The sequence below is a fragment of the Penicillium arizonense genome (assembly GCF_001773325.1).
Source record: "Penicillium arizonense strain CBS 141311 chromosome Unknown PENARI_contig010, whole genome shotgun sequence".
Classification (NCBI taxonomy): Eukaryota; Fungi; Ascomycota; class Eurotiomycetes; order Eurotiales; family Aspergillaceae; genus Penicillium; species Penicillium arizonense.
This window is the reverse complement of record NW_019173287.1, coordinates 137,507-161,342: the sequence shown is the minus strand read 5'-3', so window position 1 is coordinate 161,342 and position 23,836 is coordinate 137,507. Positions and strand designations below refer to the sequence as shown.

General features: G+C 47.7%; 8 protein-coding genes across 8 annotated transcripts; 5 read left to right on the top strand and 3 right to left on the bottom strand.

Annotated features, from left to right (window-relative positions):
• Positions 1–90: 90 nt before the first annotated feature.
• On the top strand, positions 91–1,789 carry PENARI_c010G06397 (uncharacterized protein; the record flags this gene model as incomplete). Its single annotated transcript, XM_022632271.1, has 3 exons — positions 91–283; positions 338–1,051; positions 1,119–1,789. 3 exons carry the CDS (start codon positions 91–93, stop codon positions 1,787–1,789), a joined length of 1,578 nt encoding a protein of 525 aa, XP_022487863.1.
• A 1,254-nt stretch (positions 1,790–3,043) lies between these two features.
• Positions 3,044–4,948, bottom strand: PENARI_c010G05420 (uncharacterized protein; the record flags this gene model as incomplete). The annotated part of the gene is made up of 10 exons (XM_022632250.1): positions 3,044–3,127; positions 3,180–3,295; positions 3,365–3,392; positions 3,443–3,640; positions 3,700–3,914; positions 3,973–4,086; positions 4,200–4,531; positions 4,590–4,662; positions 4,715–4,728; positions 4,788–4,948. The coding sequence occupies 10 exons, from the start codon at positions 4,946–4,948 to the stop codon at positions 3,044–3,046; spliced, it is 1,335 nt and encodes a 444-aa protein (XP_022487724.1).
• Positions 4,949–7,004: 2,056 nt separating this feature from the next.
• PENARI_c010G00732 (uncharacterized protein) lies at positions 7,005–7,450 on the bottom strand (the record flags this gene model as incomplete). The annotated part of the gene is made up of 2 exons (XM_022632111.1): positions 7,005–7,016; positions 7,076–7,450. The coding sequence occupies 2 exons, from the start codon at positions 7,448–7,450 to the stop codon at positions 7,005–7,007; spliced, it is 387 nt and encodes a 128-aa protein (XP_022487688.1).
• Positions 7,451–9,455: 2,005 nt separating this feature from the next.
• PENARI_c010G01531 (uncharacterized protein) lies at positions 9,456–11,903 on the top strand (the record flags this gene model as incomplete). The annotated part of the gene is made up of 1 exon (XM_022632133.1): positions 9,456–11,903. The coding sequence occupies one exon, from the start codon at positions 9,456–9,458 to the stop codon at positions 11,901–11,903; it is 2,448 nt and encodes an 815-aa protein (XP_022487831.1).
• A 2,169-nt stretch (positions 11,904–14,072) lies between these two features.
• PENARI_c010G07410 (alpha/beta hydrolase) lies at positions 14,073–15,083 on the top strand (the record flags this gene model as incomplete). Its single annotated transcript, XM_022632297.1, has 1 exon — positions 14,073–15,083. The coding sequence occupies one exon, from the start codon at positions 14,073–14,075 to the stop codon at positions 15,081–15,083; it is 1,011 nt and encodes a 336-aa protein (XP_022488039.1).
• A 1,506-nt stretch (positions 15,084–16,589) lies between these two features.
• Positions 16,590–19,146, top strand: PENARI_c010G12068 (putative short chain dehydrogenase/reductase; the record flags this gene model as incomplete). Its single annotated transcript, XM_022632444.1, has 8 exons — positions 16,590–16,740; positions 16,796–17,285; positions 17,827–17,844; positions 18,023–18,090; positions 18,148–18,196; positions 18,259–18,324; positions 18,375–18,815; positions 18,870–19,146. The coding sequence occupies 8 exons, from the start codon at positions 16,590–16,592 to the stop codon at positions 19,144–19,146; spliced, it is 1,560 nt and encodes a 519-aa protein (XP_022488016.1).
• A 376-nt stretch (positions 19,147–19,522) lies between these two features.
• Positions 19,523–21,177, bottom strand: PENARI_c010G07861 (tRNA-dihydrouridine synthase family protein; the record flags this gene model as incomplete). The annotated part of the gene is made up of 2 exons (XM_022632313.1): positions 19,523–20,980; positions 21,034–21,177. The coding sequence occupies 2 exons, from the start codon at positions 21,175–21,177 to the stop codon at positions 19,523–19,525; spliced, it is 1,602 nt and encodes a 533-aa protein (XP_022487721.1).
• A 564-nt stretch (positions 21,178–21,741) lies between these two features.
• PENARI_c010G08967 (WD40 repeat domain-containing protein) lies at positions 21,742–23,424 on the top strand (the record flags this gene model as incomplete). The annotated part of the gene is made up of 4 exons (XM_022632349.1): positions 21,742–21,766; positions 21,813–22,627; positions 22,679–23,242; positions 23,419–23,424. 4 exons carry the CDS (start codon positions 21,742–21,744, stop codon positions 23,422–23,424), a joined length of 1,410 nt encoding a protein of 469 aa, XP_022488003.1.
• Positions 23,425–23,836: the final 412 nt, after the last annotated feature.

Genomic DNA, 23,836 nt, shown 5'->3' with positions numbered 1-23,836 from the left:
CTGAAACATCCAACTCCTCTCGATTATCACTATTCCAAGCGACAGACGACATCGTCCATATCTTTGATCTTTTCTTTTCTATACACGAAGATGGTTGCTGCAGGAGTTGTGACCAGCTCAGGTGGAGATGTATACTGTGCTCTATCCAACAACACCAAAGATCGATGGATCAAAGACCCAGGTCTCTGCCGTCTGAACCTAGGTATAGGACTTATGTTCACTTCAGCGGCGGCAAATGGGTATGACGGAAGTCTCATGAACGGCCTGCAAGCTTTGCCTATCTGTATGCTGCCCACACATACCCCATATGAGAACTCGAGCTGACATTGTGTCACAGTCATGCAAGATCTTGGTGATGTCGATTCCAATATACTGGGCTTGATCATCGCCGGTGTCTCCCTTGGTGGAGTACCTAGCTTCATCCCAGCATCATATTTCGCAGACCACTTTGGGCGCAAGAAGTGTGTCGCGCTCGGATCGGCCATCATGGTGGGTGCATCTGTCATTCAATCCGCCACACAAGGTCGATGGGCTTTCTTCGGTACCCGTCTTATAATGGGTATCGGGTTGGGATTTTCGCAAACTGCTGCTCCCCCGTTGACTGCAGAGATTGCTCATCCTCGACACCGCGGCACAGTCACTGCTATATTCCAGTCTGCCTGGTACTTTGGAGCAATCCTCTCTGCTGTTATTACCCTTGCGACCCTTTACCTTTTCAATTCTTGGTCATGGCGGTTTCCTTGCTTGATGCAAGCATTCTTCCCAGTTCTGCAATTGCTTGGGTTGCTTATTGTTCCAGAAAGTCCACGGTGGCTCGTATCACAGAATCGCCGGGAAGAGGCTTTGGATATTCTCGCTCGTTACCATGCCAATGGAGATCGCACAGATGAATTGGTCTTGTTTGAATATCGGGAAATTTGTGAGGCTATCGAATTTGAGAACTTAATGGCCGAGGATAGCGGGTGGGGGGCCTTTTTCTCTACTCGCGGTGCTACCCATCGTTTGATGATTTGCATTCTTGTTGGGTTCATGATCCAGTGGGCTGGGAATGGTATGTTTCACACTTCTTTTGTCATCTGCATTGAAAAGCTTAGTACTAACTTCCGTTTGCCGGATAGGTATCGTTTCATACTACCTCGCACCGATCCTCAAGAACGTGGGCATTACCAACTCAAGCCAACAGGCAGGTATCAACCTCACGCTGCAAATATGGAACGGCATCTGCGCAGTGGGCGGTGCCCTCGCAACGGAAAGATACGGCCGGCGACCACTCTGGATGATATCGACCGCATTAATGCTCGTTTTCTTCTCAGCGGTAACTGCACTATCCGCTGTCTTTGCAGAGAGACACATCAAACCAGCTGGTAGCGCTTCTGTTGCCATGCTGTTCCTCTTCTTCGGTTCATATGCCATCGCCTATACCCCACTGTCAATTGCGTACCCGGTCGAAATCCTTCCTTATCATCTGCGCGCGAAGGGGTTGTCGCTTTGCTTGACGGTAGTCTTTGCTGCTGGGTTCTTCAACCAATATGTCAACCCGATCGCATTTGCTGCTCTGACCTGGAAGTTCTATTTTGTTTATCTTGCCTGTCTTGCCATGTTTTTGATTTTAATCTACTTCTTCTTCCCCGAGACGAAGGGTCGCACCCTGGAGGAGATTGCTGTCGTCTTCGATGGCCCTGCTTCCCATGTGAGCTCTCAGCTCTTTGTGAAGCCAGAAAAAAAAGAATTCATCGATGCTGGAGACTTGAAATCTACCAGCAAAGCACAGATAGAGCATGTTGCCTGAGTTTTCAAGTGCTGTATATCGTTTCGGGAACTCAATCGTACGAACTTACACCGGCTGATCTAGCATTTCAACAAAACTCTAATAGAGTAATGCAACTCGCTCAAATTAAATCCCCACGAGTGAACTTATGAAATCTCAACTTTCTGGAATACAAATGTTACACACAAGCCATATTACACGACTGAGCTTACGCGGAGGACGGAGAGTATGGTTGCCAGCACTGGCTCTTACAACCTTCTTTGCTCTACGAGGAACCCATCCAGATGCTGCAATACACGGAAAACCCTTTCCCAGCGCCTTGTAAGGAGGGGCGTGCTCAGCTGGCTGTGGCGACCGGACTGTCAAATCAGGGCGACGGAATGCACTGAGCCAGCATTGAAATGAAAAACATCGGAGACTCGACAATGGTGGAACAAGCAGGAAGGGAAAGAATAATAAATCTGCTGGCGGAAACTGATCAAAACGAGTGAGGAGAAAGAAAGATTAGAATAAGAGATAGACCCTGGAGAGGCAAACAAAGTTCTATCTAACCTGAGACATCAGACTCGATAACCTTCGAGGTAGATTTCATTGTCCAGGCAAACAATATCAATGCCTTATCGAATCCTCAAAAAAGCAGACAATCATCTACGCCGACCACTCTGCCGCAATTGCAATAGCCACATCCCTGCACACCGTCTCCACAGAAAGACTGAATCGCCGCCTAGTAGGTGCTGCGATGTTCATTTAAACCTTTAACGTCAAAGTGTACCACCGCCTAGGCAAGTCGAACAGGATCGCGGACGTTGTCTCACGACTACCGAGTAAGGCTCCCTCACTAGCGACCGCGAACGATAACCTAAAAACGTACGCTCTAGCAGCAACGACCATGCAGCTAAGCGACGATTTCAAACTTGCCACCCCTCGCTTTATTGGCATCTGTATACAGCAGACCGGTTCTTCGGCATCTCAAACAACCAAGATGCCGATCAGCTTTTCTGTCGCTGTGCGGTCTACAATGTCAACTATCGCTCTACTAGTGCTGCTCCATCTTGACTAAAAGTAACGAGCTTCATCAGAATCACAGGCCCATAAGGGCGAGTCTCTTAGTACAGGTTCTTTTATATGTTCACTAATTAGTTCTGTACTCTCAGGTATTTTAATATGTAATACAATTGGCAAAAGCGAATACTTGTCTGGGCCCACGCTCTGTGATCGAAATTATTATGGCGATTCTCAATGAGGAAGAAACGATCCAGGCCCTTGTTATGACAACTAGTCACTTGCGCTACATGACCAGCTGTGGTGGGAAGCGGTCTCATTAAGAGCCCGACCTGAGACATAAAGACCGGCTCCGCACTAAAACACGTTAGTATTCGATGGAAACTGAAAGGTGAATGTGAAAACTGACCATGAAACAACCGATTGCAAAGATGACAAGGTTGAGAACGGTCAGGCAAGCCTTCGATGCGGTGGAAAAATACCGGCCCTTGTTCATGTAGAACCAGAAGACAGCGGGAAGAGCAACTGTGTCAATTAGCAACGGTAGCATTCTCCTGCAGCGAGGGAAGCTGTGAAGAAGGGGTCAAAACGTACAACTAAAGATACTTCCAAACAGTGCGCTCTTTTGGCAAGTTAGCAGTGTGAACCATCACGCGAACAGGCAAAACGTACGACAAAACTAAGAAGATCATTGAATCCCGGAATTGACTCAGCAATAATCCAAGCAATAACCCAAAGAAGACCTCCGATTCCGATCCATGTTCCAATGCCCACAAAGCTTCTCTTATGCATGTGAGCAGAGCCGCGCAGGACCCTGACGTAAACATATTTGCAGGCGACGTGACCAACGACTATACCAGCAATGAAAACCTATATTGCATTAGTCAAAGATGCTGGCCTTGTATATATGGAAGTTGGACAGAACAAACCGTTGGAATTGCGAGGCCATAGCAAATCTTCTTCATGAGCGGACCCGCCGAGGAAGGAGCGGGAGATTTGACATTTGGTCCGGCAAATCGATAGATGACCAAGCCAGATACAAGATACATAACGCCATCTGTAATCTGAAGCATAGCCAGAGACTTGGGGAAGGTTTTCGGATCCTGTGTTTCTGCTATAAGACCGAAAAAGGTCACATGGGCAACTAATGATTGAGGATTAGCCATTGCTGTGCCTGCGAGCGAAAGAGAATCAAGACGTACTGAAACCAAACATGATATTGCAGAATGCCAGAAATCCTTCATAGAAGCTGACCTGTCGGACGACATGGATTTCAATAGGACCCTCGGACTCGACCCCGATGCTGACCATGGTCACTATCGTCGCTGTAAGAATACTTATAAACGCTGGCAGGAGAAAAGTAGAATGATCAGCCACCTTTGTTATATGAATGATAAGCTTATCACCTTCATAATTGGGGTATACTCACAGATAAGTGATAACCAATATACTTTGGCCATTGTGCGTGGAAGCGCACCGAGGAAGCAAATGATTAGCGAAACGACACCAAACACAATACCACAGGCTCCGTTATCAGTGATAGTGCTGAGTACGATTGTTCCTGTTAGGATGTGGCTTGACATGACAAAGATCAGAAGTAAAAGCTGTCCGATCTCCAGCACTATACGTCCGGGGCGACCGAATAGGATTTCTCCTGCATCGCCCATACTATGGACATGGGGGAAACGAATCTTGAACTGTCCGATAATATAGCCAGTATACCAGGATAGTGTCGATAAAAAGACAAGCAGAATTGCAGCTCTATGATTCAGAGTTAGTTATGCGTAACTGCGGCAGCTGCCTGTCACATAATACATACGGAACCATTCCTAGAACAGCAACAGTCGATGGAATAGAGAGAATTCCCAAAGAAGTATTTTCAGCAATCATGACTACAAATCGTTCTTAGTGGAATGGCAGGACTGTCAAAGGGGGTCCTCTCACGCATTCCACATTGCCTGTGTATTTGTTAGTTACATATTGCAGTCCTGATCCACGGATAGGAATAGAAACTTACCACCAGTTCATCGTCCGATATTTCACTTCTGCGACTTCTTCAGATCCAAACGGATCATCCCTTGCTGGCCCTGAGCCTTTCCCTTTGGTCTCATCTTGTAGCTCTGGGTCGTTGACTTCGACATCAGAAGATAATACGCGTCGTTCCCGATCTTCATCCATTTTGTGTGACTCAGAATGGAAGTGAGTAAGCTTGATGAATGGGAGTCAGAGAATGACTTGGAGTTTTCCACTGTCAGGTTTTTTAATCTAAGTGGACCTCTCTACGAACACCTAGGCTAACTTTTTGATCGAGATAAAGTGGGACATCACAGCTCCTCAGATCCGCATAGCTGGGTATTCTTTGACAATTACATGCGATCGTGTCAATAATACCCAGAGCCTGCGACTAGAGTCTTTCCACATAGGCGAGGGAAGCTTGTCTGACCGGGCTACTGTATGGATTAAGTATTCCAGAGTGTTCTTTCAGCAATTTGTTTCAGAATCAGAAATTGCCGCACCGTACCGCGTTTGGTCAAGCCAATTGCCCCTTTCTCCAGATGGAGATTCTTTTTCACAAGTCAAGCCATCCCGAGGTTAATAAGGTATGCGTGACTAATAAATATCACGTATTCTTTTGATCTGGCCAGTTAAATCCGCTCTTTTGTGGGGATTTTCCAAGTGGCAATGGAAACACGATCTTAGCGTGGTGGTATAGTGGAGAGGTGAAGAAATTTGACTGTCTTGGCATGCCGATCCGTTATTCAAGGAACTCTGCCTGAGGCAACGATTCAGCTTCTATTTCCGATATTGCATGTTTCAAGATTGTCTCTTTGATTAGATAGGGAGCAGATATCGTTTAAAAGGGTATCTGAATTTATTCATGCTTTCTGCTGAAATAGCCAATCTTCTACCAGTCCTACTGTTTCGTTTCCCCGAGTAAACATGCTGTAAACTTAGAAATAAAAATAAAAAAATAGTTACTGAGTTCGATTTCACATATATTTGATCATAATTATTGTGTGTAAAGCTTGAAATACTCGTTTGTTACAGAAAAAGGAATCTTTAAATGTCTTTCGATATCGTTTGTGGAGGTATATATACAACGTAGAACGTCGTCCTGCACGCCGTTTAAAATATCGACGTATAGGGAGGATCTTCTTCGCACGGTATGTAGTTGTGTAGTCATTGAGTTGGCGTTGATGTTGTTTGCAAGTAACGATTCGTTTATTGCCGTTTGTCTACGCGTCCCGACACTGATCTCGGGATTAGTTGCGAGCAACAGCTGGACAACTGATGATTACGTGCACCTACCAAGATATGAGTGTATAAAACTGATTGATCGAGCCAACTGAGGTATGCCTCCATAATAGTGTATAATTTACCGGTACTGCATCCAAAAGTGCTCTGATGGCTCTCTCTTCAACAAGAAATAACATTGAAATATCGTTCATTTCTCAATTCTTGTCAGAAACGCGAACTTTGTCTCCAACTCAACCGGATAAAATCGCACCCCGATTCCTTTCAACATTCTCTAGGTCAACATTTGATACCTACCCATTCACTTTGTCCTTGAGATCATTGACAGCCCCTCGACAGTCGAAGTTGAACTCATTCTGCTCCATATCAGCAAGCCAAGTCTTCAATGCTGGCTTCAAGTGATCCATGAAATGGCTGAAACTTCCACTTCCCCTAAGCGTGTCTGTCTTAACGGGAGAGTGCCCAGTGAAGGCTAAGGCCAGAAGTCAATGTTTTGTCTTGTGAGATCAGAGTGAGTCCAGGAAGTGATTGCGTGGAATGTACATACAAACCCAAACACAGTTTGAAGCGAGTCCCGGAAACAGGAACTTGTCTGTTCTGCATGATGAATCTTACAAACTCTGAACTTCTTCTTATAACGGCCCAGTATCATTACCATCTCGTGTTTTGTTTTTCATCAAATGATAGGAATCTCAGTTGAATCCGTAATCACTTACTTTCTACTCACAAGAACAGTAGACCAGCAAATTGAAAAGCCACAACGTTTCATTGAGCGATAAAACTATATATAGCCTTTGTATTCACATAAAGGAACGGGGAAAACAGACATATTCATCTGACAAAAACCCGAACCAAGGCAAGACATAATGAACAATAGCACCTTAGCCAGACGAGCCTTATGTGACATGTGAGATGGCGTGGTATGTTCGGTGGGACTGGAATCAGGTGCTATATCTTTTTACCCACTTAGGGATGGAACCTAAATCCAGTGCTAAATGTTGGTCAGCAACTAAAATGCACATGGGAGCGAGGAGGAGGGGTTATATATACAGGAAGGAAGCTAGAAGCAGCGCAGGCCTTGCTAACGAGGTTGCCAGCGGTGGCAAGAGCACCTCCTCGGCCATACTTGGTGGCGACACCCTCGATGCAGGTCCAGTATTGGCAGCCAGCGGCACTGCCGTCCTTGCCGAGGTTGAAACCATCGAGGAAGCTGTCAACACATTGGTGCCATTCCTGGTACTCGGCCGGAGAGTACTTATTGGCCTGAGCAGCTGGAGCGGAGTATCCACCGTACTGCTGCTGAGGAGGGAATGACTGGTACTGCTGGGGCTGTTGGGCTTGCTGGCCATACTGTTGCTGAGGCTGGCCGTATTGAGCGGTAACAGCGGTGGCCAGGACGGCGATGGTGGCGACAGAGAACTTCATTTTGATGAGTCTTTCGAGTGTTAGTAACTAGTCACCGATGATGTCCAATGGCAGAGCGTACTGTTTGTTGGTTGTGAAAACGTTGGAAGTGGTTAGGATGCTTTGCTTTGCTTTGCTTTAGAGATGATGGGATGAGGTGATGGTTGATATGAGAGAATTGGCTGGGAAAGAGCTAGGTACTTATACGTTTTTCTCCTGCCTGGTTGTCTCGGCTTCAGGCTGGCTGAACTCCAATACACTGCACCATGTCCAACAAGGGGAAGGCTGTGGCTGATCTCGTCAAAATTGCAGCTCTATTGCTGCCAAAGCGCTCTTCAGCTCGCCACAATTTACCAGGCCCTGCACTACTCACATTGCACTCTCCCTTGCTCCTTTACACTACGTTATCCTTGTCGGTACCTGTGGAATGCCTAGCTACTCGATTCCCGTTACCAAATGATCCACCACGGCACGTCTCTATAGATCATAAATCCCTCATAGTCTACATCGACTTGAATTGAATACACAGAGCATACTTAGCTTTGTGTAATGATCCACCAGGTGGCGAGACGCTACGACAAACTCATACAGGCGAGTCCCTCGCAGCCAACAGTGAATACCATCCTTACAATCCGTCTGAAAACTGTCTATGATTGCTGGCGATGTACTACAGGCCAACAGCCTCAGAGTTTGTCAAATAGCGGTCTATCAGCTATTGCTATTATTCTTCATGCCGGACCACGACGGTGGAATTGATCATGTGGGGATTTACACCTAGTCAGGCCAGGGACATTTGTCACTATTTTTTTTTTTTTTTTAGCTAGCGGGTATACCAAAATAGTAGTTACAATATCTTGATCTTGATCGTTTCATAGAAAATAGAAGCAAGATTGTACATGACGGGCCAATGCGACCGAGTCAGTGGGAACCCTCATATAATAGTCCCGTTTTCTCTCTTCGTAGCTCCCGGCGAACAAAAGACCACGGGGCTAGTTTGATACATCCTGTCAGACTTCGAAACAAGCCGTATTGGTATTATGGACCCATAAGACACGTAGTAGGTTTGCATAGCGTAAATTACATGGTCAAGTTTCATAACATCAATGTTACACATGCAAGTCAAGATTGGATCGTGGCTGGCTGAGCCAAGTGCCGGCAATCCATAATCTGCAAAACCTGCATAGACTGCATTTCGTGGGGAACCGACTAGTGTCGATCGCGACTCGGGCCGTCCCATAACCTAAATGATAGCTCATTTTCACTTCGTACGTCGGGACTTGGCCCCAGATGATTTCACTTGTAGATATTCACTGCAAAGAACAATCTCACCAGATGGCATTTTCTGGACGATGAATGTATTATTACAGTGTGTCGGGACCATGTAGGCCACGGATGCAGGTTAGATTTCTGCAGCACGGCTGAGACCTATCTCAACCTCCCTGCATACCTCTTATGTACCAGCATTGCTTCTCATACGTCTGAAAACAAAAGGAGCAAATTAAAATATAAAAATATAAAAGTTAAAATATAATAAAGAGAGGTTACACAAACTCCTGGGCCCCGAGATCGTCCGGGGCCCCGTACTCGGCTCTTCTCCAAAGCTGCAGGAAACCTGCACTAGTGAGATTAGCGCCAGGCTCTCAACTGCCGTGTAACACCAGACCAATATTGATGGATAATGTAGCTGAAAAAGCACTAGCTCCATTAACTTCAGATCTCAGTTTTAGTTCCATTGTCAGCTGAGGCATTTGATGCAATGCTACATCCGCTACACCCCTTCACAGCCCTCATGTATTCCCCCAAAATGTTGTGAGCGGCGAATGATCTGCAATGTATCTGTCCAGACCAAAAAAAGTGAGGGAGTCTTTGACATTACAGGACGACAAAGTTTACCAAAGGGGCGTTTTTGCAAAGGCCTGTGGCTCGCTCGAGAACGAAGATCTTGGAATAAATGTAGATATAAATAGTTGACTATATCGCCTGGCTGTAGGCACTCCTTCAGTCATTCAGATCTTTCATTGACACGATGAAGAAGATCCAGGCGGTCTTTACTGTGCTTTTTTCAGTTTCGGTCTGCCAGGCTCAGTCTAGTTTCCCTGGCCAGACCGCCCTCCGAAAATATACCCTCGATGATATTGTACCTACCACCGACCAGGCTTCTGGGCATGTCAAGTGCTGTCCCACTGGCACAGAGTTTGATGGCCATGCCTGTATCCTGAGCGCGCCTATCTGTCCTGATGGTAGCTCTCGTGTTGGAGACAAGTGTGTCTTCCATGCGAATCCAACCTGCGATGCTGGATATGAGCTCAAGGATGGCCTCTGCGTTACCACTCAGCCCCCTACCTGCGACCAAGGAACCATTCCGCACGGCGATCACTGCGTCCTGGAAGGGGGTGCTAGCTGTGGGCCTGGATATCTTTTGAAAGGCAATGTTTGTGTTGCCCAGGGACCCCCTGTCTGCCCAGATGGTGAACGCTTCAACGGAAGGTCTTGTGCATCACTCAACGGGCCGAAGTGCACGGATGGTTCGAAGCTGGAAGATGGTGTCTGCGTTGATGAGAAGCCCCCCAGATGCCCCAAAGGAACTTCCTTCGACACGACCGGTACACGATGCATCTCGGAGCAGGTGCCAGGTTGCCCAGAGAACACAACTCCTCGAAACGGACAATGCACTTCGAATATCGGACCTCAGTGTCGCGATGGTAGCAGCTTCAACCCCAAAACTCAATCGTGTACTACTATCGAAATGCCTCAGTGCCCACCCGAGACGGAGCTGGACAATAACAAATGCATCTACACTGGTCAGTTGCAGTGTGAGACGGGCACAGTTCTCTCTATTAGCAACGCAGCTGGCTCATCGCGCTGCTGCCCGCTCGACATGGCCTGGAACGGAAAGATTTGTCTCACAAAGGCGATTGATGGCAAGTGCCCGGATGGGAGCACTCCGATCAACAACCGGTGTGAGAAGCATTCCAATCCTCAACCACACTGCCCGCCAAACTTCAAATTGGACAAAACTCGCTGCGTTCTGCAAAGCTCCCCTCGATGCCCAGAAGACAGCTATCTGGACGGAAATCAATGCACCCTTGTAAAGAAGGCGGAATGCGCACAAGGAACGGTTCTTATCGGTAGTGACTGTGTGCTTCGAGGCCCTCCTTCTTGTCCCCCAAACACCAATATTGAAGGAGGCAAATGTGTTAGTTATGCGGAGCCAACTTGTGATGAAAATGCCACTTGGGATGGCAAGCACTGTGTGGGTAAAGGTGGCATTGTATGTGAAGACGGAATCTATCAAGGTGGAGATTGTACCACTGCGAGCCAACCTAAGTGCAGAGATGATTCATCATTCGATGGTACCCGCTGTGTTTCGAATGTTTCCCCTAAGTGTACTTCGGGATCTGTACTCAACGGGGATGGATTGTGCCTTACTGCGACTCCTCCTCAATGTCCTCCCAATACCAGACTGCAAGGCGGGAACTGCGTCTACGGAAAGCCTAGCTGCGCCCCCGATCAACGTCTTGTCAATGGGCGGTGTGAGAGTTCAGAGGGCCCCGAATGTCCTGAAAAGTTCTTCTGGAAGGGTGGAAGGTGCACCCGTATCGTCGAAGAACACTGTGAGCCTGGGTTCACCCTCAAGGACGGCCAATGTATCTCCGGCGCCACTCCTGATTGTGGAGATCTTGTATTCAATGGCAAGGCCTGTGTTGGTGAGAAGCCTCTCTGCCCTGACGGAACCCACCTCGATGGAGAGAACTGCTTCTCCAACATCGATCCCCAGTGCTCGCCAGGTTTCAAGTTCAACGGCAACAAATGCAGCGCAGATCAGCCCCCTCAATGTCCACCTGGCACCACACATGACAAGGCTACCCAAGATTGTGTCTCAGTAACAGAGCCTCGCTGCCCTCCCACGCAGAGATTCAATGGTAAACACTGCGCTATTGCCTCTGGCGAGTGCATGGAATTCCAGTTCTGTCCCACTGAGTCCTATGGAAAGGGATGCCAGTTCACTCTTGATGGAGTTATGTGCAATGGATCCAAATTCCAGCAGCAGCCGGATATCGGGGCCATTGGACATAATGCCGGCGAGACAGGATTCCCGAACCGAGAATTCCCCGTTCAGTCCAACATTGGCCAAGATCAGGTTCCCGACCAAGGCAACACCCATGGTGCTTGGCAGGGACAGCCGCATAACCAGCAGACTGGATGGCAGCCACAGCAACAAGTCAACCCCGGAGTCTGGCATGAGCAGCCTAGACATCAAACTGGATGGCAGCCACATCAACAGGGCAACCCTGGAGTCTGGCGTGAGCAGCCCGCTGGTCAAACTGGATGGCAGCCACAGCAACAGGGCAACCCTGGAGTCTGGCGTGAGCAGCCCGCTGGTCAAACTGGATGGCAGCCACAGCAACAGGGCAACCCTGGAGTATGGCGTGAGCAGCCAGCTGGTCAAACTGGATGGCAGCCACGATCGTAGCCCAACCCGAATGTGTGACTGGAGCGGCCTCATTGAGTTGGCTAATAGCCTACAATACCGTGATAAGGCAGCCATGAGAAATTTCAATGAAGTACCCGGTATGTCAACCAATCACGGGTTTACAGGCTCATAGGTCATCACAGCCACAGCAGGGTGTCAGTGACTATGGACTATTTGTTATAGTGTAGAAGCAGTGACTATCCTGAGATTGAATCCAGCTGTCATTCCTGTCTACGATGTGTTTTCTTATGTTTCCGTTCAATCCGCATCAGCGGTAACCCACTGTCATTACAAGTCTTAGTTCGGTTAGTTATATAGTGCAATCACTTGAGATTAAAACAAATCTATTTTCAATTATATAACATTGCGTTACCTCTGCAATGAGAAATTCCCCTAGTCTCTCTACCCTCCGTGTTGCCAAAACGTCATGGGCCCCACGTAAGGTGCGAAGTGAAGAAGAATGTTTAAATTAATAAGTTTCGAGGTATAACCTACTTGCCGAAATATATATTTTGGGCAGAAATTCCACCTGATCTCAAGTTTACAAGTAGTCTGCAGTGTACTGAGTAAATATCATATCCATGCTTCAATCTTCTAAGTTATATTGCCAACGCTAATCAAGTGTGAGACGCGAGGGATGCTGTGAAGTGTAACGCGTCTGGCCGGGGACTATATCAACAGGCTGCAAGTAATATGATCCGCGTGCAGCATCGCCTTTCGATTCATTGATCCTCTTGAGGCCCCGACCAAACTACATGATGCATATAATGGCGCAAGTAACCGTTGCCGTACTCAGCGCCAGAGATAAAGAAGCGAAGAGGAGCATCACGTCTTTTCCATCCGTATTAGCTCCAAAGAGAACAATAATGCGGCTGATCGAATATGCTATCACCTTCGCAGTAGGGGGGAAAGTTTTATTACAACAGGGCTCATGAGTGTGAAGGGCTTTTGCCCTATGGCTGTATATATGTCGAATGCTTCGGAAGTGCAATTGTGAGTTCCTAGCCGATATAGCGTTAAGCATCGTATTGCTGCCCGTAGATGGAATTTCTAATTTCGAATTCAAGCTATTCCCATTATGTCCGAGCCGGGAGAGCCAAGACCTCATACGTAGCTAAAAGCTTGGCGTGTCCAACTGGCTGCATGCTCATACTTCCCATCCAATCATAACAGTGGCGGAAAAAGAAAGGCCCTCCACTGTGGCTATGATATTGCCAAGGGTTTCTCGGCGGGACAGCTCGACTCAGTAAATTAGGCAGCATGATTATAGAACGTCATGGATGTAGATCATTACCAGGTCACTGAGCTAACATGGAAGCTAAGTCAGCCACTAGAGGCCACGGAGTACTCCGTATGGCATATAGGTCTGGCGGCTCAGCCACATAAGGTGAAGACGTGAGAAGTTAAACGGGTAGAATTACCCTTTCTGCGTATGGACTGATCCCACGTCGATCGTGAATCTAAGTGACATGAACATGGACAACGATCTATGCCGGTTTCACGAATTCCGGATCAGGTACTTCATTTATTGTCAGCATGCAGTAACAGAATCAGGCTACTATATTATGCAATTCATCACCGCATGTTGGACTCAGCTTCCCGTTTGTTATCGTAATGAGGAATATTACTTTGAACAGCTCTCTGATTACGCATATCTATCGTCATTTACCGTGGAATACTTTTATTGAAGGAATCTTTTAGAGAATGCATGTATGTGTAATATTTGATGGCTGAGTACCTAGTGGAGACACAACATCCAAGGAACAAGGTTAAGGTGTCAGCATCTTGCATTAGCGCCAAACCTTACATTAAGGCTCCATGAAGAATGAAAGCCGTTTGATTACATGTGGAATGCGACAAGCATAACACTCAGTACTCAACAGCTTGTTTAGTTCACATATAATGTTATCAGCGACGCGTGGCTTCGGTATATCCTGCAGAGACATTGTGTATTTCTAAATCTCCGATGCTGACTTCAATGCTAGTGACACAGGACTTGGCAGGGTAAAATCACCCCACCGCCAACTATAAGACCAACGGTCTGTCGCTGGAGGCAGAGAGCATCCTATTCCCAAAATTTCATACTGTGATCCCAGTGTACAGACTTTCCTCCCAGCCGACAACAACACCATGAAAATCAACAAAGGGAACACAGCCGTGCTCGGCATCATGGCCATCGGCAACGCGGTCTCCGCAATGGCACAGAATATGTCCTACGGAGCAGACAACTTCTACCGCAGTGACAATGTGACGGTCCAGCCGGTCACTTTCCCAACTCAATATCGGACTACTGTCGCCGGTAACATGTTCATTCTGAACAACATCAATCGCAGTGCCGACATGCCGGCCGTCATCGTCGGCCACCCCATGGGTGCAGTGAAAGAGCAGAGCGCCAATCTGTACGCCACCAAACTGGCCGAGCAGGGCTTCGTTACAATCTCGCTGGACGCCCCGTTTTGGGGCGGCAGCGAAGGTGAACCACGCAACGCAGTGTCCGCCGAGCTCTACGCAGAGGCGTTCAGTGCCGCAGTTGACTACCTCGGCTCGCAAAACTTCACAAATGTGGATCGTGAGCGTATTGGCGCTCTCGGTATCTGTGGTAGTGGCTCTTTCGTGATCAGCGCGGCGAAGATCGATCCGCGCATGAAGGCCATCGCGACCTCCAGCATGTACAACATGGGTGCTGTCGCCCGCCACGGGCTTCGCCACTCCCAAGACGTCGAGCAGCGTAAGGAGGTTATTGCTGAGGCAGCGAACCAGCGCTGGACCGAGGTGGATGGTGGTGAGGTTCAGTACACTGGCGGAACCCCGAATCACCTCACGGCAAACACGACTGCAGTCGGACGTGAATTCTACGATTACTACCGTACCTCCCGTGGCGAGTTTACGCCTCGAGACACCACACCGGAGCTGACAACGCACCCAACGCTCTCGAGTAACACGAAGTTCATGAACTTCTACCCGTTCAACGACATCGAGACCATCTCACCCCGTCCGATGCTTTTCATCTCTGGTGACCAGGCCCACTCGCGCGAGTTTAGCGAGGATGCTTATGCGAACGCGGGCGAGCCGAAGGAGCTTTTCTGGGTGCCCGGAGCTGGCCACGTCGACCTTTACGATCGGACCGAGCTCATTCCCTTCGACAAGCTTACCCACTTCTTCCAGACGAACCTCGTTTAGAATAACGGGAATAGTGCAGTGGACTGAGAGGTCGCTCATTTTGTTTCAGGCCTTGATATCAAGCGTTCCGAATTGTAGGTCTGTGGGAAGAACTGATATAGACTGTCGGTTGCGTCTGCTTAACAAGCCTTTTTGTTTGAACATTTCGTCATGTACAATTAGTTCTTGGAATTAAAATATAAATGGGGCAGTTGAAGACAACCAGCTTTGAGATACATACCAACGTAGTGATTAAAATCCCATAGAAAGTGTTCTACACACTGAGTGACCTGGAAATTGAGATGTTGCCCTTTTTTATCTCTCTATTTTTTTGTGTTCAACACATCTCTTTATACAGAAGATCCTTAGATCAATTTTCAGTGCTCTACAATACCTCAGTGTTGAATTACTGAAAATTATTCACTCCCTCCTAGTAAACCACTCGCATTCAAATGAACGAGAAAGACAAGAAATATGTGAAGTAGGAAATCAAATGTGGGAACATCTCGGGGGATAAACTGATAGGATAGGCAAAATTATTAGACACAATCTGGGCCCAGCTTTATTCATACATCATATTTGTCTCCCACACTCGTCATTCCAACTTCGGCTTGGTATCCAGACAGATCATGTTTATCAGGCTGAGCTTGATATCTGATGATCCAGACAGAGAGCCAACCTACAACAAAACATAGAAGACAAACCCAACGAAGTGCAATATTTTCGGAGACACTGGCAAGAGATATGCGCATGTAAGGGTTGGATGAGATATGATAACAATGCCGGTCAATCGCTTTTCCAATTTCATCCATGTGAGCGAAGTTTGAATTCAAACATTGCAGAATAGAACGCCTCAGTTGCTCATCTGTTGTCAAGCACACTAGAGACGTTGTTTCGGTAGATATATAGGGGGGTTCGTATGATTGGATCCAAAAGTCACAGTTCTGATCGATGGAAAACGAGTCGGGTGTACCACGAGGAAGAGAGGCTTCTTCAGGAAAAAAGGATCTGGTTTCGGTATGACGGGCATGCGTTGATGGAAGATCAGCTGGATCGTATTGATGAGTGTGAACAGCTTTGCCTGGCTGAACTACTGGAATGTTTGTTGGAGGGGGAGTCGCAGGTCGACATTGCGCGTCGGGGATAGATGCCAACAAGCACACAGCTAGGATCAAGGGGTTTGTCAACATGAGAGAAATGTGTGATAAACCAAATCTTGCTGCTGTCTATAGAACTGAGATCATTAAGTCTTCTATTGCCAAGCCCCGAACCAGGGAATGCAGTAAGCAACTTGCATTAGCGCAAACCGCTGTCTCCACTCTAAATCCACCTTTTGTCAGCGTCCAATGAGATTTCTGATTTGGAAGGAATCCCTGGAGGACCCAAACAACTGGAACGATTGGCACTAAAACGTTATACCCGAAGACCGCAAGGAGTGGAGATGGTTGTCAGCGTACTTTTGCCACTGTCTTTATGTCCCCTTAGAGATCCCAACCTACCTGTCATCATACATGAACGATCGCCGCAATGGAGAAAAATGCCCCAGTATCAAAGGTCATTGCGCTGGCCACGATGCCACAACAAGCTGGCGTTCGAACCGCCGAAGATGATTGGACAGGGGTCATAGACCCGAAGGAGCGAAGGAAATTACAGAATCGGCTGAACCAACGACGCTACCGTGCGTGTAACAACTGCCACTATAGTTAGAGGATCTTAATGCTGATTTCCCCCAGGGATGCGAAAACATGATCCATCAGGATCACATGCTTCAGCTCGCGTTAATGCTGAGACCTCATTCTTCAAGTCCCCTTCAACCGTATCGTTCCCCTTCATCTCAAATGCGACCCGAGGGGGATACGATGATATATTCGAATGCGCCAACGCGCCACCTCATGCACGTCGCTTTCGGGAATGGTTTGAAGCTACAGCCTACCAAAGCTATTTGCATGGCAGTCCTCAAAGAGACCATCTAATAAGTCTCAGCCGAGTCAATGTTCATCGCGCCATCAATGAAAATATTGCTGCTATAGGGATGACCACTGATTGGATGAAAAGTGATGATTCCATTTCCATCTTCAATCTCATACAACCTGGCTTTACAGCCGAGGGGATACCACCTAGCTTGCAGCCAACCGCTGTCCAAATGCAAATACCGCACCATCCCTGGCTGGACTTCTTTCCATTCCCGGGCATGCGTGACCGTTTGATCCTGGCTGGTGATTCGTTCGATGATGATGACTTATGTCATGATCTTATGGCGTTTTGGGATACAAGGAACACTGCTGCGACATTACTGGTATGGGGAAATTCATGGGAACCGAAGAATTGGGAGGTCACTGAGAACTTTGCACATAAATGGAAGTGGCTGCTTATTGACTCGCCCGGACTATTGGCTTCAACAAATATTTGGAGGAAGTCGAGAGGAGACAAGCCTCTGAATTGGAGGGAAATTTTAAATTAATATGAGCTTTTGTTTTGTCTGCCTGGCGATGGCTTTATTCCAATTGTCTGGGAGATGCTGTATCGGGTTTCAACCGTTTGTGTGTAAATATTGCATACAGTAGTCCCGCATATGACTGGTGAAGCTGAGTTGACAACACGCACAGTGGTGACCGGACCGTACATTAATCGTAATAAGCGTGCGCAGTCGGTTTTCCTTACTTAATTAACAGGACTGTAATAATACTGAGACCCACCGGGCTGTCTGGTGTATAGAATGCTATTTTATGTGTTAATATTTACTTTTATGCTGACTGTGGGTCAGGGGATCCGTGGTTTACGGGTAAGCAAGATGCATTAGTATACCGTTGAACGGGGGTGGCTCTGTTGATCGGATGTAAAAACCTATTTAAATCGCATTCCTTTCTATTCTATTTGAAAGACCGGAGAGTATTCTTTTTCTTGTCAATAGATTGGGTCCAGTTTCCTACTTTTGCAATGCCTAGCTACACGCCCTCTAGTCCCTTGAACTGCGATGTTGACTTTGATTATTCAACATTGAAAGGACAAACAGCTATTGTCACAGGCGGTAAATTTCCCTCAGAGCCCTTTACCCACTATGGTTACCAAACTGACTATGAAACAGGTGCAAACGGACTCGGCGAAGCTTATGTTCGCTCGCTCGTCACTGCAGGGTACTGATCCCCAAAAAAAACTATCAATCCGAGGATACGTATGTGGCTCACATGTGAAACAGGGCTGTTGTGTGTATCGGTGATCGTGACATCAAGGGAGGGCAGAAACTCGAAGCAGAGCTTCCAGGGTAGGTTCTCGAATTGTCAACATATTTGATAGAGGCTAACTTGCAGCAAGTGTGAAATTCTTCGAATGTGATACCTCTAAATGGGAAGATCAAGTCCGACTATTCCGTGGAGCTGTTTCATTTTTTCCGAATGGGAAGATCTCATATGTGGTAGCTAACTGTGGCATTCACCGAAACGATGAAGTCTTTTCGTACTCCGGTGACGGTCAAGAACCGAAAAAGCCCGACTTGACAACAATTGATGTCAACCTCACTGGGACTCTATACACGGCGAAATTGGCGTCTCACTATTTTATCAAGCAGAATGGACAGGCGCCATCTTCAACCCAAGAAGATACATGTCTTGTGCTCATCGGATCAGGTGCAGCCTTTTTGGACTGCCCCCGTGCTCCTCAGTATTGTGCCACCAAATGGGCAATGCGAGGGATTATGCATTCTTTGCGACGAACAGCCTTTTTCTACGGAAGTCGAGTGAATATCATCTCGCCTTGGTAAGTGCTCTATAAAATACGGGCTTCTTTCAATCAAACGCTAACTCCAAATAGGTACGTCAAAACAAACATTCTTTCAGAGGAGGCATTTGCGCATGTGGCTGGTGTGGGAGTGGATTTCGCAGAAGCATCCGACGCAGGGAACTGTTTGTTGCGAATTTTGAGTGACACTGGTGTCAATGGCCGTTCATTATTTGTTTGTCCAAGAAAATGGGCCCCTCGGGGCTACATGGACCTCGACTTGGAGGATTACTCTGATAATTCCCTCCTCCAGGAGATTCAAGCAGATCAAGTGAAATCTGCCCCTGTCGAGCTGGGTCTTTTTGTGTAGACATGTGCTTTATTATTTTCTACTTGAATGGTAGCATCCCTTTGCCAGACTCGGATTCCACTTTGTTCCTCCTTTTTACTTCAGATCTAACTATGGGCTGTGGCTACACTGGACCACATGTGTATAGATGCATGAATGTACCCAAGTGGATTCAGAATTCTTAGTGGGTCTTGGCCTCCACTTCAGTTTCCACCCTTTACTTGTATGATTCCGCCCTATGCATCCAACTTAGTTGTCATTGGGATATTTTATCAATATGATCATTTATAAACGCTATGCAAACAAAGTTTCTATCAACATTCCGCTTTTTTGTACATTTGCCATTCACTTGGGAAGTAACGATGAATGTTCTATATGCATCGGCCATTGAGCGACTTCATCCGCTCACAAGAGCATCAGGTGTGATTGCCGCAGCCGCGGCAGCACCGTCGCCAGGGGTGACTGTACCCTCAGAGGTAGAAGTATTGGCATCCCCAGATTCTTTTGTTTGTTCTTTTTCACCCTTGGGAACAGGCTTGGAGCCCTTCTCTCTAAGCGCTCCAGTTTCGAACGCTTCCTCGGGCAGAGGACGGACATGAGGCTGGCAGATCCACCAAGGTCGTCCATATTCAGCAATAGTTGCTTTCGATCCCGTCAGATTCTCGTCGGGCTTGGTCTCGAACTTCTCGGGTGATGCTTCATACTCCTGGAGGCCACCTTTGATGGCTTTCTCTAGGAGAGCCAAAGTATGCTCAAAAGCCGCCATATCGCCCGGTCGTGATCTCGCCAGCGCGTCTCGGACGTCGGTGTGGGTTGCAACCATGGGGCGGAGAACTTGGAACAGATGTGCTTGCATGAATCCAAGACTGGCAGAGTTGGGCTTCTTGAGCTTGTCAGATTTGTTCCGCTTTTGCTTCTTCTTAAGGGGACCGTCGTTATGGTCATTATCTTCCGTCTCGGGTTCAGCAAATTCATCAACCGGGTCGGATGGAAGGTACAAAGGCTTCCTCTCTGGGACAGGCTGCTCCAGAACGTATTTATAGATGATGTCGAGGTATCGTCGTAGAACAGCATCGATTCGGTAACCGCCTTTGCCATTCCGGCCCCGCCAGTATTCTCGTCCTTCACTTCCAATCGGGGGTGGCTTGCTGAATATTGAGGGATCTGACAGGTTTCCTTCCGCGCTCATCACGCCGTCGGCGCCAGTCGCTTCGAGACACTTCTCGATGTCGTCGTAGTTAAGGATATTGCCGTTGGCGAAGATCACCGTTTCCGGGGGTAGGTTGTCTCGTAGATAGCGCAGGTATTCCCAGTCTGCCAGTCCAGTCATGTGGCCCTTCTGTTCCCGCCTCCGTCCATGCACGGTGATGATGCTAGCGCCAGCAGAGAGAATCATCTTAGCGTATTCCAAGGTCTTTTCCTTATCCTCTTGGATACGGAATTTGGCAGTAACAGGAATCGACAGCTCAGTGTGTAACCGGTTAATGAGCTTGTAGATCAAATCCCAGTCCTCCTGGAGGAAAGCTCCATAGTGTCCCTTGCGCGCGATACCCTGGGGACAACCAAGGTTCAGATCCACGGCATCACAGTATGGTGCCACATGGCGAGCAGCCTCGAGAAACTCATCTGGGTTGTTTGAGCAGAATTGAACGAAGAGCGGGCGGTCGATTGCGGGGTTTCCGTCGAGGAATAGATCTTCCTTCTTTCCTCCGACAACCTTGCGAGTAGGTTGGAAATTTTGGTTTCGGACGCGCTCTTGTTCGCCGAACAGGCGAGCATGGTACATTGGAGAGTATGCAAGCATTGGCTTGGGCTCGTCTGGAGGCATGAAGGATCGAGTGAGCATGCGCCACGCCTTTGTAAAATATTAGTGTCGGTCCATAATATTGTCTTGAAGAGCAAACTTACAAATTCAGATCTGTCGACCATGGGCGCAACGATATATTTGGGGCTACCGATGCTCTCATAGAATTTTCTGCCAAACAGCTTTTCCTTCTGCGTAGCAGGCGCTGAGCTCTGCTCGCTGTGTTGCGGAGGGGTCTCAGAGACCATGGCGGCGGTGAAGCGGGAGGAGCGTCGAAAGAGTCGGCCCAGTGAAGGGCTGAAGTGTTTCAGGATACCTATTTTGACTGCTGGAAGGAAATTCCTGAGATTGCTCATGGATCACCTCGAGTCGCAAAGATTGAAAGTCGCAACTTTTTGAAGGGCATTATCACGGGGCGGATCTACCTTAGTCCGTCTTATCTTATCAATATCTCTACAATATACAGTTCGTTGAATGTATTGTTTCTCTATTTTCTTCGGGGGGATAGTATACTCTTCTTAAAAATCCGAAATATCGTTTACGCCTGTCGCTGGCTTGATACGGTCAATTGACTCCAGATTGGTGGCTTTCTCTGAGGCTGACCTCGAGGGCTTCGCGGAGGCATTATGTAATCTGATATGAGAGCTTCGAGAATCCGGACCGTTCAAACAAAACACTTCGGACATATCTGTACACGTTACGAGATAATGTGTAACGAATTATGATGCAATAAGACAAAGTCTACCACCTCTGATTAATACCGCTTGTTCGGTCCTAAACCCCTGAAAGCATTTTATTCTCGACTGTCAACAATGGACGCGTCAACAGGAGCAGGAGGTAAATCACGCAATCTTCCGGTTGGTCAATTCTAACAATTTCCCAGGTCCCTTGAATCTTCATGTATCTGAAGATGGGCTATATGCTGCCCATGTGAGCGGCAAGGGCCTGATTGTCCATTCAAATGCAGCTTCAGAGCACAAGGAAGTCCAGATCGCAAGGATCAAAGAGACTGGGCTCAAGTTTCTCAAATATTCTCGTCCACAAACCGCCCCTGGCGCTTTGAATAATGAGGATTTATCCCGTCGGCGTCTTCTATCTGCCAACGATACCCGAATTTCAGTCTGGCAGCTCAATCCACTGGAGATATTTGCCGAGATCGAAAGTGTCGAACCCGGGGCATTGGCTGTGGAATTTGGCGCCGATGAAAGTGAAGTGCTAGTGTTTCACTCCTGGAACACCAAGTTGAGCATCTACTCGTTAGAAACGGGCCGCTGTTCGGTGATCAAATCCCCAAAACTCGCCCATCATCTTGGGTTCGGTTATCGACCGAAAACCAAGCAATTAGCCATTCTCCTAAAGCCAGAAACTTCAGATCTACTGACTGTCCATGAACCCCGGTCCTACGACCTCCTCAATCGAACTGTGCTCCCAACTATCGATGCCCAGGGCCTGAAATGGAGTCCGGACGGGAAATGGATTGCTGTCTGGGATATTGCTAGTGCAGGTACAAAGGTGGTGATTTTCACGGCCGACGGCCAGCTTTTCAGAACCTACTCTGGACCATCTGGAGTAGACGACAGCTTTGATTTAGGGGTTAAACAGATCGAATGGAGCCCTGCCAATCCCCAAATAGGTGTCTCTGAGACCCTGGCTGTTGGAAAAGTAAACGGCAATATTGACTTGCTTCGAGCCCGTACCGTGAGTTATCATCTAACGAAACACGCTTGATCCACCAACTTACTTTGATAGTTCTCTTCCGCTACAACCCTCTCACACATTTTCCCAGCCGACCAGCAAGCTCCCACTATCTGGCGGGAGAGATACGTCAACGCAGATGGGGACGCCGAATACGCCGAGGCATCCAGCTCTTCTGCGCTCAGCATGAGTCCTGAGTCAGCAGGGTCACCACGGGGTGTCTTGGCCATGGCTTTCAGCCCTGACGGACTTCTGCTAGCGACTGTCGATACTATGCGGCAGAATGTTGTTTGGATTTGGTCGCTCGAGGGCACTCCAAAACTTGCGTCTGCTCTGGTCCACGAGCAACATGTTCGACAGATTGTCTGGCATCCTTCGACGCCACAACTCTTGATCAATACCATCACGAACACCTTGCCTGCTATCCGGTGGTGGTCATCACAGGATCATCCCGTTATTGCTCGGGTTCCCGTTGAGCGGAGCGAGAGTGGGAAGTATGATGTGAGGTGGGAAGGGTCTGATGCTGATTCAGCTTTTTGGTTTGGGTCTACGGAAGAATATGTCATTGGATATCTCTCTGCTGGAGACTGCGGTGTTGAGTTTGAATTGTTGAACTCGGTGAGCAGCAAAGCTGGAGGATACGGTGGAAGCTTGAGCCGATAGTCCAACTTATGATACCTTGGGGAGATATTGTAACTACTTCTTTTTTTGGGAAGGTGCCTCTGGGTCATTCCCTGGTAAGTATTAAATCACCGGAATCTCATATGAAATCAGTCCTCCTAGACAAATCAAAGTACTGACGTCGACAAAGGATATCCCACACTGGCTATACTCAAAAATCATTCTGTGCTAGATCTGCTATCCGCTGTATTTCCAAGTTGACATCTAGAAAAAAGCAAATAGTCAGTCAAAAACATTAGACTTCCGTTGATGAAGCCCAACCGCAATCAGACTTACCTGCAACTTCCCACCTACTACTCACAGAATGTAGCATATCTTCGCAAATAGACTTGCCCTCGGTATAATGAGAATTGCCCGTTTCCAGTGCCATCCATGACAAACTAAATGTACTACCAGTGTGCAAAGTGGGCAGTTTGCGGATTCTCAACCGTCCCGGTCCAAGGAGTTGCCTCACCGGCATCAAGGTGGCTGAGGCTCTGGCTGCCTCCGACAAGCAGTGGCAGGAATTGAGTCTTTCTTCGGCCTGAAGTG